This window comes from Onthophagus taurus, chromosome 6 (assembly GCF_036711975.1).
Source record: "Onthophagus taurus isolate NC chromosome 6, IU_Otau_3.0, whole genome shotgun sequence".
Lineage (NCBI taxonomy): Eukaryota > Metazoa > Arthropoda > Insecta > Coleoptera > Scarabaeidae > Onthophagus > Onthophagus taurus.
The window spans coordinates 17278038-17290427 of NC_091971.1; the positions used below are offsets into that span (position 1 = coordinate 17278038).

Genomic DNA, 12390 nt, shown 5'->3' on the forward strand with positions numbered 1-12390 from the left:
ATGGAGGCTAATTTCGCATAGGTTAATTAATGATCTAATTAACGAATTTTTGCTTCCGATATTTCGCTTTTTCTAGCTAGTACTTTATTTAATGTTGCAACTTAATAAAATCCTTTCATACCTTATGTATGATCCTTTTGACCCAACCCAACCCAGCCCACCTAAAGCAAGTGAATCACAGAGGAACCCAACCCCAAAATACTGCAACCCTACAAGATCGACCAACCCATATATACCAATCTTGACATATAATTAGGTCAAGATTGGGTTGGCTTTGAGAATACAACCCAATTGATAAGCTAACCTCAAAAAAAAAACAACATAACACAAAGTAAGCAAACCCAATTCTAAACAAAGCCAATTAATCGCCAACCAACTCTGTCCCAAAGTAATCCTACTCCTAAGTAACTCAGTTCAAGTATAAAGCACTTAGTTACGAAGTAATTCTATTCTAAAACAAACTAATCCAATCCTAAAACATCTTTACCATAAAGTAATTTAACTCCAACGCAAGCGAAGCTGAAAACAAGTTAATCATAAAGTATCTCAACAGGGAATCGAGTCAACTCAACTGCAAAGCAACCTAATTACTGTTCTTATCTAAGCTTCTATATGCACGAATTTTAAGAATTTTTAAAGGCACCAACATGACTTCCCTCCATGTCTGCTATGATAATAATAATGTTTAGAACGTAGAACGACTTAGTATGTGTACACGCACTTTATTGGCACAATAAAACTTTTCCTTGCACATTAAAATTTTAGTGTCAGATAAGTTTCATGTCATAATGTATCTTATGTACATTAAGGAAGAGATAATCCATTCTGGGACGCCGTCATGAAACCCTCCGTTTCGAACTAAAGATGGGTCAACAAGAAAAGCGAATGTACGATTTTTTGATAGACACACTCAAGAAAACTCGTTCATCAATATCCATTTGTACGTATAGACTTTGCCCGATTGCATCTCTAATGCAAACTGTTGTCTAATCATGGACGTCCTACCTGAAAAAAGTGTTAAGACGTGTTCTTGACTTTATGATATTAATGTTATTTAGCTTTTTCGCTTCGTACCCAAGTGGGTATATGTTGATCATGTTCTATATCCACTATTTAAATACTACATGTTTTAGGTCAAAGAGATTTAAATTCCATTATTCGTAGAGAATTCCAAAAACATAATTTGAAAACATCCAAATAAAAGAAATGTTTAATTATGTACTTTCTACTTCCAGGTTGGTTTGAGTTGGAATGCAATGGCAAAAGTTTTGTAGTTGATGTATGTTGCATTTGAGGTGAGGCTACACCTTATTTGTTTTCTTCCAGTTGCCACTATCACCCTTGTTTTACAATTTTATTAAGCTAAAAAAATTGTCAATTGCTTTTCCACAGCTTTGCAAGACTCCATTATTAATTTCAACCTTGCCTTCATGAATATCTATTTTTCTCCTTCGCTTCTCAGAATATTCGTTTTCCATCTCTTCACTTTGTATTCGGCTAATAGCGAAACCTATGTGACAATATTGTCATCGAGTTACGAATTTTTTCTTTGCCATTGATTTTATCCTTTTTGGCTACTCAAAAATTTTTAATCTTTTCTCTTGCAATACGTTTATCTAAGTATTGAAGTTCAAATTCCTAGTATATAATTGGATAACTTAGGAAATTTAAAGTAAAACTTGAATCACCAATTAGAATTTTTTATTATCTATACCAAAAAAATTAATTTTAAATATTTTTTGAAACACAAGCCTCAGTAAATCATAAGATATAATATTTTTCTATAAAATGCATAAATCTCTTTCCTGCTTACAAATTTAATATCTCAGAAAATTAGAGTATCCTATAAAATATCACCTAGGTAGATAATTTTATTTCTAAAAATAGAACACATCTTTTTTTTTATTTTAATGTTTTTACATACAACCCAACCCAAATAAAATAAAAATTCAACACTAGATAAACTACGAAAACTATTTTTGTTTTTGTACACAAGATGATTTTACAAAGGAATACATTTTTTTTAGTATAATAATCTTGCGTACTATTTTTATGGACACAGTACACCTAAATTTTTTTTAAAAAAACATAATGGAATTACTATTGAATTTCCTTAAATTAAAAAAAATACAAAAATTAATTTATTAAGACATCACTAATATAATAGAATATTTATACACACTGACGACCTTTTACTTTAGCCACTCGATCCATTTCTGAAAAAAAAGAAACTCACGGCTTAACAACAATAGAGACCTCAATAATAAATTTATCACAGACGATCTCTTAAAATCCAACAAAAATAATACACAAAAATCTTCTATTGCTGCTCACGCTTATTATGTAATGATGTAAAAAACGCTACTAATAATGACTTTGTGGCTTAAATTGCGTATCATCTGTATAAAACTATCTTTAACATCTTACTCTTAATAATATAGATATAATGAAGGTTTTGGAAAATTATTTACCGCTTTCTAAACTTTCTAATGAGGTAGCTGTGGAAACATTATCACGCTCATAATCTAGCTTGGTTTTCTTGAAAGGATAATCCGGTTCAGGTTCTTCAGGTGGAGCAGTAGCCGCTATACGAATTAATTCTTTCTGTGATTCACGACCTTCCAACAAATAAATATTATCTTTATCTTCTCTATCCAAATATTGGCAGATCTTATCGTAAATAATTCCATGAAGACCAAGATCTTTTACATAAGTTATTGTATTTACATCATCTAAATCATCACCCCAACAAAACATAATTATTCCTTTATCTAATCCATATTGAGCCTACGAAACAAATAATTAAAAAAAAATAATTTTAACAATTTTTATAACCCACCAAAGAGGCATCTCTTAAAATATCCTCAGTATGGGCACTCACACCCAAAATTTCATGCATTTTCGAGAAATGCACCGCATTTGTCATGTTCCAACATCGTTGGTCATCGTATGGCGGATATCTTTTTGTATCTCCTTGTGTAAGGAACATAACAGGGTACTTATTTTGTTTTAAACGAACCATCGATACCACATCTGGATTGAAACTTGAAAAAACAATCTCTCTTACGCCCGCGTACTGAAGAACCACCTCCAAAATCGTATCGACGAAGATATTAAGATCTTGCGTTTCACGTAATTCTTCGCCACCATCTAACAGTTTATTAGGGCATTTAATTTCTATATTAAAACCCGATTTGGTGTCAAGAATTTCCAAGGCGGATTGAAGGGTGGGGAAGGGTTGGTGATCTTCTAAATCATCATCAGCGAATCGGCTTAATTTTGATTTTCCCTCAACTAAATGGTAAATCTATGTAAAAAAAAGATGGAAAAAATTTAATTAAGTATCCACTAAAAAACAGTTAGTACAAGAAAAGCAACAACAACGGTACATTAAATCGAACGTCCCACAATAGATGATGATATCCATTATTTTCTATGGAAGCGAACAGCGAAGATTAAAGTTCCAAAAACAACAACTCCAAATCTAAATAGTAACGGAAATTGGGCTAAGAGCAATCAAGAACAAGCTTATTTGTTTATATATAAATACTTTTACAGTCCAACAACTATGTTAAATATTGTTCCAAGCATAACTCAAAGTGAGGAGGAGAGCAATATACCACCTGTAAGGATGAGAGAACTTTATTATGAAATATAATACAAAAATTAAGTATAAAGAAATCAGCAGCATATGAACTGAGCTAATTAATGGAGAACCTAGAAACATTTACCAAAACGAGCGATTACCAAACTATTACATATAATTAATGCTGCTTTTAAACAAAAATGCTTCCCAAGTGTGTTGGACACAAAGAAATTGTATATATAGAAGCCGCATCGCCTATGTTCACCGGTTTGAAGCCAACGCAAGAGCATTTGTTTGGAAACAAAATTGACCTTGGTCCTAGCGACAGAGGCGTGTACGATTTAGATGAAATTGGTCAGACTTTATCCAGCGGCGTATCCAAAGAGCATCCTAATTTCTTATATAAAATTACAATTAAAAATTAATTGTTAAACTAACTACAAATTGAAAAATTATTGTATTAGCACTTTTATAAATTGTAGAATACATTGTTTTTTATATCTTTGTCAAGTTTTAATAAGACTTGAAAGTATTAAATACAATAAATATAATGTAATTTTTTAAATTAATCAGAGGACGTAGAAACAATATACTTGGTAAATGATACAAGAATGTATGTAGTATTTTGATTGATAAGTTTTATATCTAACTAAAAGTACTAGTATACTCTACATACAATATTTATAAAGAAAATATAAATAAATAAAAATGAAGAAAAACGAATCATTTATTGATTCGCAAATAGGTTTATTTATTTTAGTGTATGCCTTATTCTAGGGGCAATAGTATTCGGGAATGTTCGGCGATAATCGGCCGCTGGTCCGATCTGTGCACGTTCATTGTTTCAACCGGTTTCGACAAAGGTTGTTAGTAAACAAACCGCGTGTTGCGTTGGCTTCAAGTTTTAGTGTTTACAACTGCTTCTATATATACAATTTCTTTGGTTGGACAAGTTGCTGAAATAATAATGATACCAAAACATGGTAAATCCCCCACAGATGTTGCATCATATAGACCAATCTCATTATTACCGTTACTATCAAAACTATTTGAATAGTTACTATTAAAAAAATTAAAAGTTGACATAGAAGAAAAAGCTCTAATACCGGCACATCAATTTGGGATTGAAATTCCTCAAGGAAGTGTGCTTGGCCCAACACTGTACTTATTCTACATCTTCGACCTTCCTCAGATACCATAAACTTTAACAGCTACATTCGTAGATAATACAGCTTTCTTGGCTGTTGCAGAAAATGAAAAAGTTGCTATTGGCGTTAAATTCAATCGAAAATTAAACCAAACGATGGCTAATAAAATTAAATATAAATAAATCGACATACATAAACTTTATTTATAAGAAAGTAAACTATGTCCCAGTACACATAAATGGCAATGCAGTTTTATACGTTGACAACGGGGGACAACTCAAAGATTCCAAAACAAAGTACTAAAGTGCATACTAAATACACAATGAGGATGTTCTGCGTCGCCTTCAGTGGATGAAACCGTTCGATTTAGTAAAATAGTATCCTAGTCGATCCAAACGTGAGCAATAGTGTGAAATTATAACAAAAAACACTGAAATATGTATTCTGCGCATCGCAGTGTGCGTGTTTTGTGTTCCTACAATGCTAGCTTCCTACGCTTCCTACTAAGCAGCGCTGGGCATATGAACAATAAGGGAGATTAAATTTGTGCCCAAATAACTCAAAAACTTCCTCTGCAAAGCCTCAATACGAGCCATCTACACTGTGTACATAAAGTAAGGAATCAATTCGTTAAAAATTCGGAGGATATTCTTCAAGAAAAACGGCTAGGATATCTATGTCCATATTCAGCTATCTTCGAAAAAAATACTATTACTATTTTATTTCGGATAAACGATAATATGGTTTTATCTTAACATTGTCTACTTAATTAAATGCTGAAACTGAAACCCTTCTTGTGCCAGGCAGTATCTCAAACCATTGATAAATTCATGGTAGACCCCAATAATTGTTTCTTTACTAAGTCGCCGAACGACACAAGTATACTTTTGTAGGTCCGAAGATCTTAATGGCCATTCAATTGACCCACGCCTTCCAATCCATCTGTTAGGAAATGCCACTTCATTGAGATATTGTGCATAATGTGGTTGTGCATCATCTTGCATGTACCATAAATTTTCGTCACATAGCATCGGGACATTAGCACTGGGGTTAATGAATTTCTTAAATTGGGGAATAGATATTGTTGTAAGAAATCAAGATGTCTCTTTAAAAAAGTAAGTTCTATCTGGGATTTTCTATTGCCCAATACAGACAGTTTTGTCTACATTTCAAATTTATCTTAAAAGTGAGCGTTCCAAAAAATAACTTAGACATCCAAGCCTTTTTTCTGGAAGAATATCCCCCGAATTTTTATCGACTTGATTCCTTACTTTATGTACACGGTGTATAAAGCGTCCGAAGGATTCCAAACCACTGAGGCCAAATTCAAAACACTACCGACATACGCCGCATACAAGGAAGCGATGTTCCGCAGATTAGTAAGGGACGGGAAATACGAATAATAAAACCTTACCGTTTTAAAGCATCTAAAAAGAGTTTTGAGTCAAGAATAACACCAAGGTCTCAAATTTGAGAAGTAATGTTTACAAAATTAGTTTCCAGGCGATACTTAACATTTTTAGGGTATCGCTTCCTACTAAATGTAATTTGATAGTACTTATTGCAATTAAGAAACAAATAATTTTTGAAGCAATAGTCTTGGAGACGCTCAAGATCCTCTTCAAGCAATAAGCTATCGGATATGGAACTAACCCCGGAAAAAATTTTACAGTCAATTAAAAAAATTATACTAAAATTACTAAAGTCCGTATATATAGCATCAACCTGGAGATAACGTGGGAAAAGAACCAAATTTGTTTCTACCGACCGTCCACGTAGGAAACCATGCTGTTGATGAATGATTTGTGGATGAATGCAGTGGTATAAGTGGTTATACACTAGTTTTTCAAAGACCTTTGAAACAATAGGTACAAGAGAAATTGCACGATAATGAGTGACCAAGTGTTTTTTACCATACTTGAAAATAGATACCTTTACAGCGAGACTGAAAATGTGGTATAAGGGTATAGCTAGTTCCTTGGCACAGCTGATAATAAACCCACCAGGCAAACCATCTGGACCTGGACGATTTAGGGTTAATTAAACTCAGTAGACCTGCAACTTCCTGTAGTCAAAACCAAGTACAGGACAGAAAAAATGAACTGCTAGTGGAAGGTTGATCGTCAAGATTTCCGGCTATACAGGATGTTTCTGTAAGTCGTGGCATAATTTTAATCACAAATACTGGAGTAAAAGTGATGACGATTCCTGTAAAAATTTTTGGTCTAAACCCATAAACAAAGTGAATTTATTAACAACAAAAATAACAAATTACAAAAACAATTCTTCAAACGTAAATAGCAATAAATAATCAGTAAACAAAAATAAAATAAAAACTTGAAAAACAACAACAAAATTAAATAAAGTATAGCACATATTAAACTAAATGCTCGAAATGGAGGACATTTCGAGCAGCTTTAATGCACGTTTCAAAGCGACACGGCGCCGACGTCTTAAATGAACTTGTTTTTTACATTACATAAAACTTGTATGTTCCGACAATGGAACACCAGGCCTATTATGCACTCTCAATCGAAAATATATTTTAGGCCCCTGACTACAGAATAGTTGACTACAATAATTGACGTTAATTTCAAGCGGAAGCTACGTTTATTCAGCAAAGGGAATTTTTAGATGGAATGAAGAATCAATTGATGCAAGGGATCATGACGAAGAAGATGATATTTCTTTAGCTCAACTCAGAAAGCCGCTTCAGCTTCAATGTGTTCCAGCTCAACGGAATTGGTGCAACATCGATACGAATCCTACATTTGAAACTTTTGTGTGTCCAAAACCTCAAACAGACCAACCTATGGATCCGGTGAGCTGTTTTGAATTATTTTTTGACGAAGAAATATGCAATTTTTTAGTAAAAATGTTTGTTGGTTATGCAAAATCAAAGGGAGAGCATAATTTTGACATAGATACAAATGAATTGAAATGTTTTATAGCAATTCTTTCGGTATCAGGATATATCCGTTTGTCCAGGTGGAGAATGTCGTGGGAAACCGATACTGAAACATATAATGTTTCAAATGCAATGAAAATGGTGCAAATGCAATGAGGCGAAATGGATTTGAAGAAATAAAAAAATATGTCCATTGTGCAGATAATGAAAATCTAATTGCATATATTGAATATATTCAATATATTGAATTCACTATTGAACATCTTAGTGTAGATGAAAGTATGGTGCCGTACTACGGACGTTATTCGACAAAAAATATATACGTATTTCAATTTTATTTTTAGAGTCAGTACGAACATGACTCTGAAATTTTAATTTGTAACTTTGGAAATGACATAAATCTTGATATTTCATATTTGAATCTATTATTGTGCCCAAAAACTATTCTCTGAAGATGGCTTGTAGCCGAAACTAGTAAGACTCAAGTTTATTATCTAATTAAAGACCAGTTTACAAGTACAAAAAACATTTTATATTATTTCTCCTAAATAAAAAAGTTTCTGTTACACAACCAAAAGTTATTTCCCGATATAATCGCTATATGGGGGGCGTTGACAGGATGGATGAAAATATAGATAGATACCGAAAAGAAATAAGAATTGCATTTTGCATCGATACGGGTATACATAATGCCTGGCAAATTTACCGTCGACATACACCAAACGTAGACTATTTAAAATTTAGGCGAGAAGTTGTACAAATTTATCTTGGCAAATATGGAAGCAAGCCAGTTGGAACAGGTCGACCTAAATCCTCGAAGGCATTTGATACACGTGTACCGAATGAAATTCGATTTGACTGCGTAAATCACTGGATGGTTCTGGCAGCAAAACAAAACAGCTGTGCTTTGTGCAAAAAGAATTCCACAAAAAATGTGAGAAATGTAATGTAAATTTACATGAACCTTGTTTTAAATCATTTCCTGTGTTGTGATTTAAAACAGATATGTCCTGTATAATATTTTTTTAGTTTATTGTCAATAAATGGCACATACTTTTCATTTCTAATTAATTCGATTTATTACTTATAACAATTCACAACAGGCCTGGTGTCCATTTTTGGAACATACAAAAAACACAATACAGGCATCCACGACGACCGTCCATTAGAAATATATAGAGAACCAAATGAAGTGGGATTTTGAAAATTTGTGAACTTATGATGATTCATGCGAGATTTTTAACTAAAATATTTTCACTTGTATGTTACATATCCTATACCTAAGTTGAGTCATTTTTGAGATATTAATTTTTTTAATCAAAAATGTCAGCTACAACGTTACTTTCAATAATTTATAAATCAGCTACCATCATCTACTCTGACCGCTTTTTGCCTTATGATGAATGACAGATTTTCTTACGTCATTTATGACGGCGTTTTAACGACAGAGCGTTAATACTTGAGAGTAAACATACTCCATCATGTTGGTTAAGCATGTTCTGAATCCTAAGTTGATATACCAAAAGTCGAGTGTTTTCTGATTTTTTGAACACATGTTTGCTAGAGCAAATTTTTTTAGAAAAAATCGAATAACTCGAGAACGGCCAAATCAAATTGCAAAAAGTAAAGTTATTCATAAACCTTGAAAATAGACAAACCCAAATATGTAAAAATATATAGGTGTTCCATTTCAAAAATAAAGTTGGTAGCGATTTCCGGTATAACCGGAAGTGCTAGAAATCTTAAAATATTTTAGTAGAAGATAATACTTAAATCTGAATTCTCAAATTTTTATTTTGGCCAGAACCCCAGAGACGTCTAATAACCGGTCTCAATGAGACAGCCTGTATAAATATTATGTTTTTATAACTTTCATGTAACCAATATCAATTAAAAAATGTCAAAAATTCAAAAAAAAATTAATTCATGCAAAAACGGGTTTATAACATTGCACTGTTTGGAAATTTAATCTTCCTAAGACAAACCACATTGCAAAAAATTTAAGAAAATGTTTAAAAATGTCTTTGAAGGCCTATATTTTAGCCATTTATGGGTTTAGACCAAACATTTTTACACAAATCTACTGTAATATTTGTGATTAAAATTATGCCATGACTTACAGAAACACCTGTATAAACAGAAGAAAAATATTTGAAGAACAATTTCGATACATCCGCCCGACCTCTATATTATATAACCTTGATTTAAAAAAATTGTGTGATAAGACATTAAGTAACTAATAATAAAATTTAAAAATAGATTGCAAAACATATTTATGTTGTTATGTAATTTTATAGTCTGGAAAAACCACTTGAAATTCCACTTATTCAATTTTATGAAATAAAACATCACACATTATTATTTAAAAAATTACCTTTAACATTGTTAATTGTTCTGAAGTTAAATCCCTCAATGGAAGTTCAAACATATCGGTATCCTCAAGATTTTTTTTCTTATGCGTCGCGATACACACATAAAAATCGTGGTAAATAATGGGTACCAAATCTTTTGTTAATTGAACATCAAATTCAACGAAATCCGCCCCAACATTGATCGCAGTTTTTAAACTGGCGATGGTATTCTCTCTAATATCCGCGCAGTTTTCAGTTTTAAAACTATTTCCAGACCCTCTATGTCCAATATTCAACCCAGTTCGATCTTTATTCCAATATCTTTGATAACTAACTTCCATGTTACAATTAAAATTCTCCAAAGGTTTGATAACAAGATAGTTTAATCTCAATTCGCCCAATGGTCTTTGTTTCATGCTAGTTAAAGGCAAAACAACACTACCTTTCGTGTGTTCTACAGCCCCAGGTAATAAATAAGTAAATCCTGCATGATAAGGTGGTTCATCATCAATTGCTTTTGAACTGTATATGTAAAAATCAATTAAAAATGCTGTGGTTTCACGATTTACAAGGAATATTTTAAATGTTAAAAAGTCTCCTGATACATATTTATGTCCAAATTGACCTTGAGGTACAAATTCATAGTCTGAATCAGATGTTAATTCAGCAACTTCCACATAACTAAACTTTGGCTTATCTTCCATATGATCAACACTTAATGATTCTTCTTGACAATCCATAACTTTTTTTGGATAGTGTTTTACTAAACTTACAGGTGTGATTTTGACATAAATTGTACGATCTTGAAAACGAGGTCTAAACAATTTAAATGGATTCTTAGTTAATTGTAACATAGTTATTGTTCCTTCTGTTAACCAGCCTTTATCTATATGGACTTCTTCATCGTAATTACCATAAGTCTGGCATGGTGTTGTTGGTTTTGGGCTTGGGCATTCCGGTTTAATTATGCGAGGATTTATATTAGTTTCCCAAGATCTTATTAAAACTTTTACTTCCGGCTCAATAATAATGCAAATACAATAACGGTAAAATACCCTTTGGTTAATGGGGACTTTTAATTTAATTGACCAAACGTCATTACGACCTTTTACTAGTGGTTTACACTTCTCTGGTTCCCAACTTCCAAGTTCTGGAGTACTTCCAATGACACAAACAACTTCATCTGGTTGTAGTGGAGGCACACATATCCGAAATAACCATGGTCTATACTTTATAGATTCCTCTGATTCTTCCTCACTTTCTCCCATTTCGCTCAAGGTATGTTTAGCGTGTCTTATCAAATCGTTGTTTGGGTCTTCGAGAAAAAACCACTCCTGCATTATGCGAACTACTGAACAAAGGAATTTATATCAGTTAGAAATAGTACTTGTACGTCATATGAATTCACATGATAGTATTAGAACGTAAATTACCTGTTTGTGTGCCAACCTCTGTCACCTAAACGATTTTAACGAGAACGACCAGGTCATTGGAAGTATTTTAACGATAAAAACACGAGCGAACACATAACAGGTCTTTTTGTTGTCTCGACCGAGTGAAGTTCGTTGCGTGCGCAATTTTGATTATATACAGGAGATATTTTTACTCTTCAATAAAGCAATCGAAATCTATATTTTGAAAGTATTCATTATGACAGGAGAAATGTCACACTTGACAGTTCTTTAAGTTTTGATGATTATCGTTAGATGGCGCTGTTTTTGTTTATTGATTTTAAATTCAACAAAAATTAAAATCAAATATAAATTTATTATTTAGTTTCGACAAGAAATCCTGAAACAAAAATCATATTTAAGGTAAATTTTGATAATCAAACACTTTTGCAATAAAAGAAATTTTTAATATCTGATTCTTAACTCTATTTTGTGGGATATTTAACAAATTAATTAAATTAAATTGAAGAAGTAAATTTATAAATCAATTATTATTGAAATTGAAACTAAATTAATAACGTTCATTAAATCAATAACAAAATTTGACATAATTATTTCACCTCAATGTCAAATTAACACTAATTTCTTTTTAATTATTTTAAAAGTTAAACAAAAATATCTTACCAGTTCTATTCACGTTGTTATAATGATACATTTAACTATTCGTTGGACAGGAAATGTTTTATAAAATTGAAAGGGGTCCTTTAATGCCATCAAAATGACTTCCTTATCAAAATATATAATCATAAAGTTTATTAACATTAATTGCGTATATTACAAACAAATTTTACCATGCTAATTGTATTATAAAAATAAAAAATGCTTAAAAAAACATAGTTTTCAATTTACAAGTATTATATATACAGATATCGCTTAATTATTATTATAAATTGATAGTGTAAATGTCACATTTGACAGTTCTTTAATTTTTGATGATTACCGTTAG

General features: G+C 31.9%; 1 protein-coding gene across 3 annotated transcripts; it reads right to left on the reverse strand.

Annotated features, from left to right (window-relative positions):
- Nucleotides 1–1686: 1686 nt before the first annotated feature.
- Nucleotides 1687–11720, reverse strand: LOC111414033 (glycerophosphocholine phosphodiesterase GPCPD1-like). Of its 3 annotated transcripts, none has more exons than XM_023045190.2 (5): nucleotides 11427–11720; nucleotides 10017–11341; nucleotides 2840–3307; nucleotides 2472–2787; nucleotides 1687–2216 (listed from the first exon to the last, which is right to left on the reverse strand). In XM_023045190.2, the coding sequence occupies exons 2-5, from the start codon at nucleotides 11331–11333 to the stop codon at nucleotides 2173–2175; spliced, it is 2145 nt and encodes a 714-aa protein (XP_022900958.2). In that variant the 5' UTR covers nucleotides 11334–11341; nucleotides 11427–11720; the 3' UTR covers nucleotides 1687–2172. The 3 variants fall into 3 exon arrangements, with proteins under 3 accessions (XP_022900958.2, XP_022900957.2, XP_022900956.2); XM_023045189.2 differs by having other exon boundaries at nucleotides 10017–11356; XM_023045188.2 differs by having other exon boundaries at nucleotides 10017–11344; nucleotides 11427–11719.
- Between the last annotated feature and the right edge of the window lie 670 nt (nucleotides 11721–12390).

Coding starts and splice junctions, on each gene's coding strand:
- LOC111414033 (XM_023045190.2), bottom strand. CDS start 11,333: ATGCAGGAGTGGTTTTTTCTCGAAGACCCAAACAACGATTTGATAAGA. Junction 3,308..10,016: donor AACAATTAACAATGTTAAAG/GTAATTTTTTAA, acceptor TTTTTTACATAG/ATTTACCATTTAGTTGAGGG. Junction 2,788..2,839: donor TTTTAAGAGATGCCTCTTTG/GTGGGTTATAAA, acceptor TTTGTTTCGTAG/GCTCAATATGGATTAGATAA.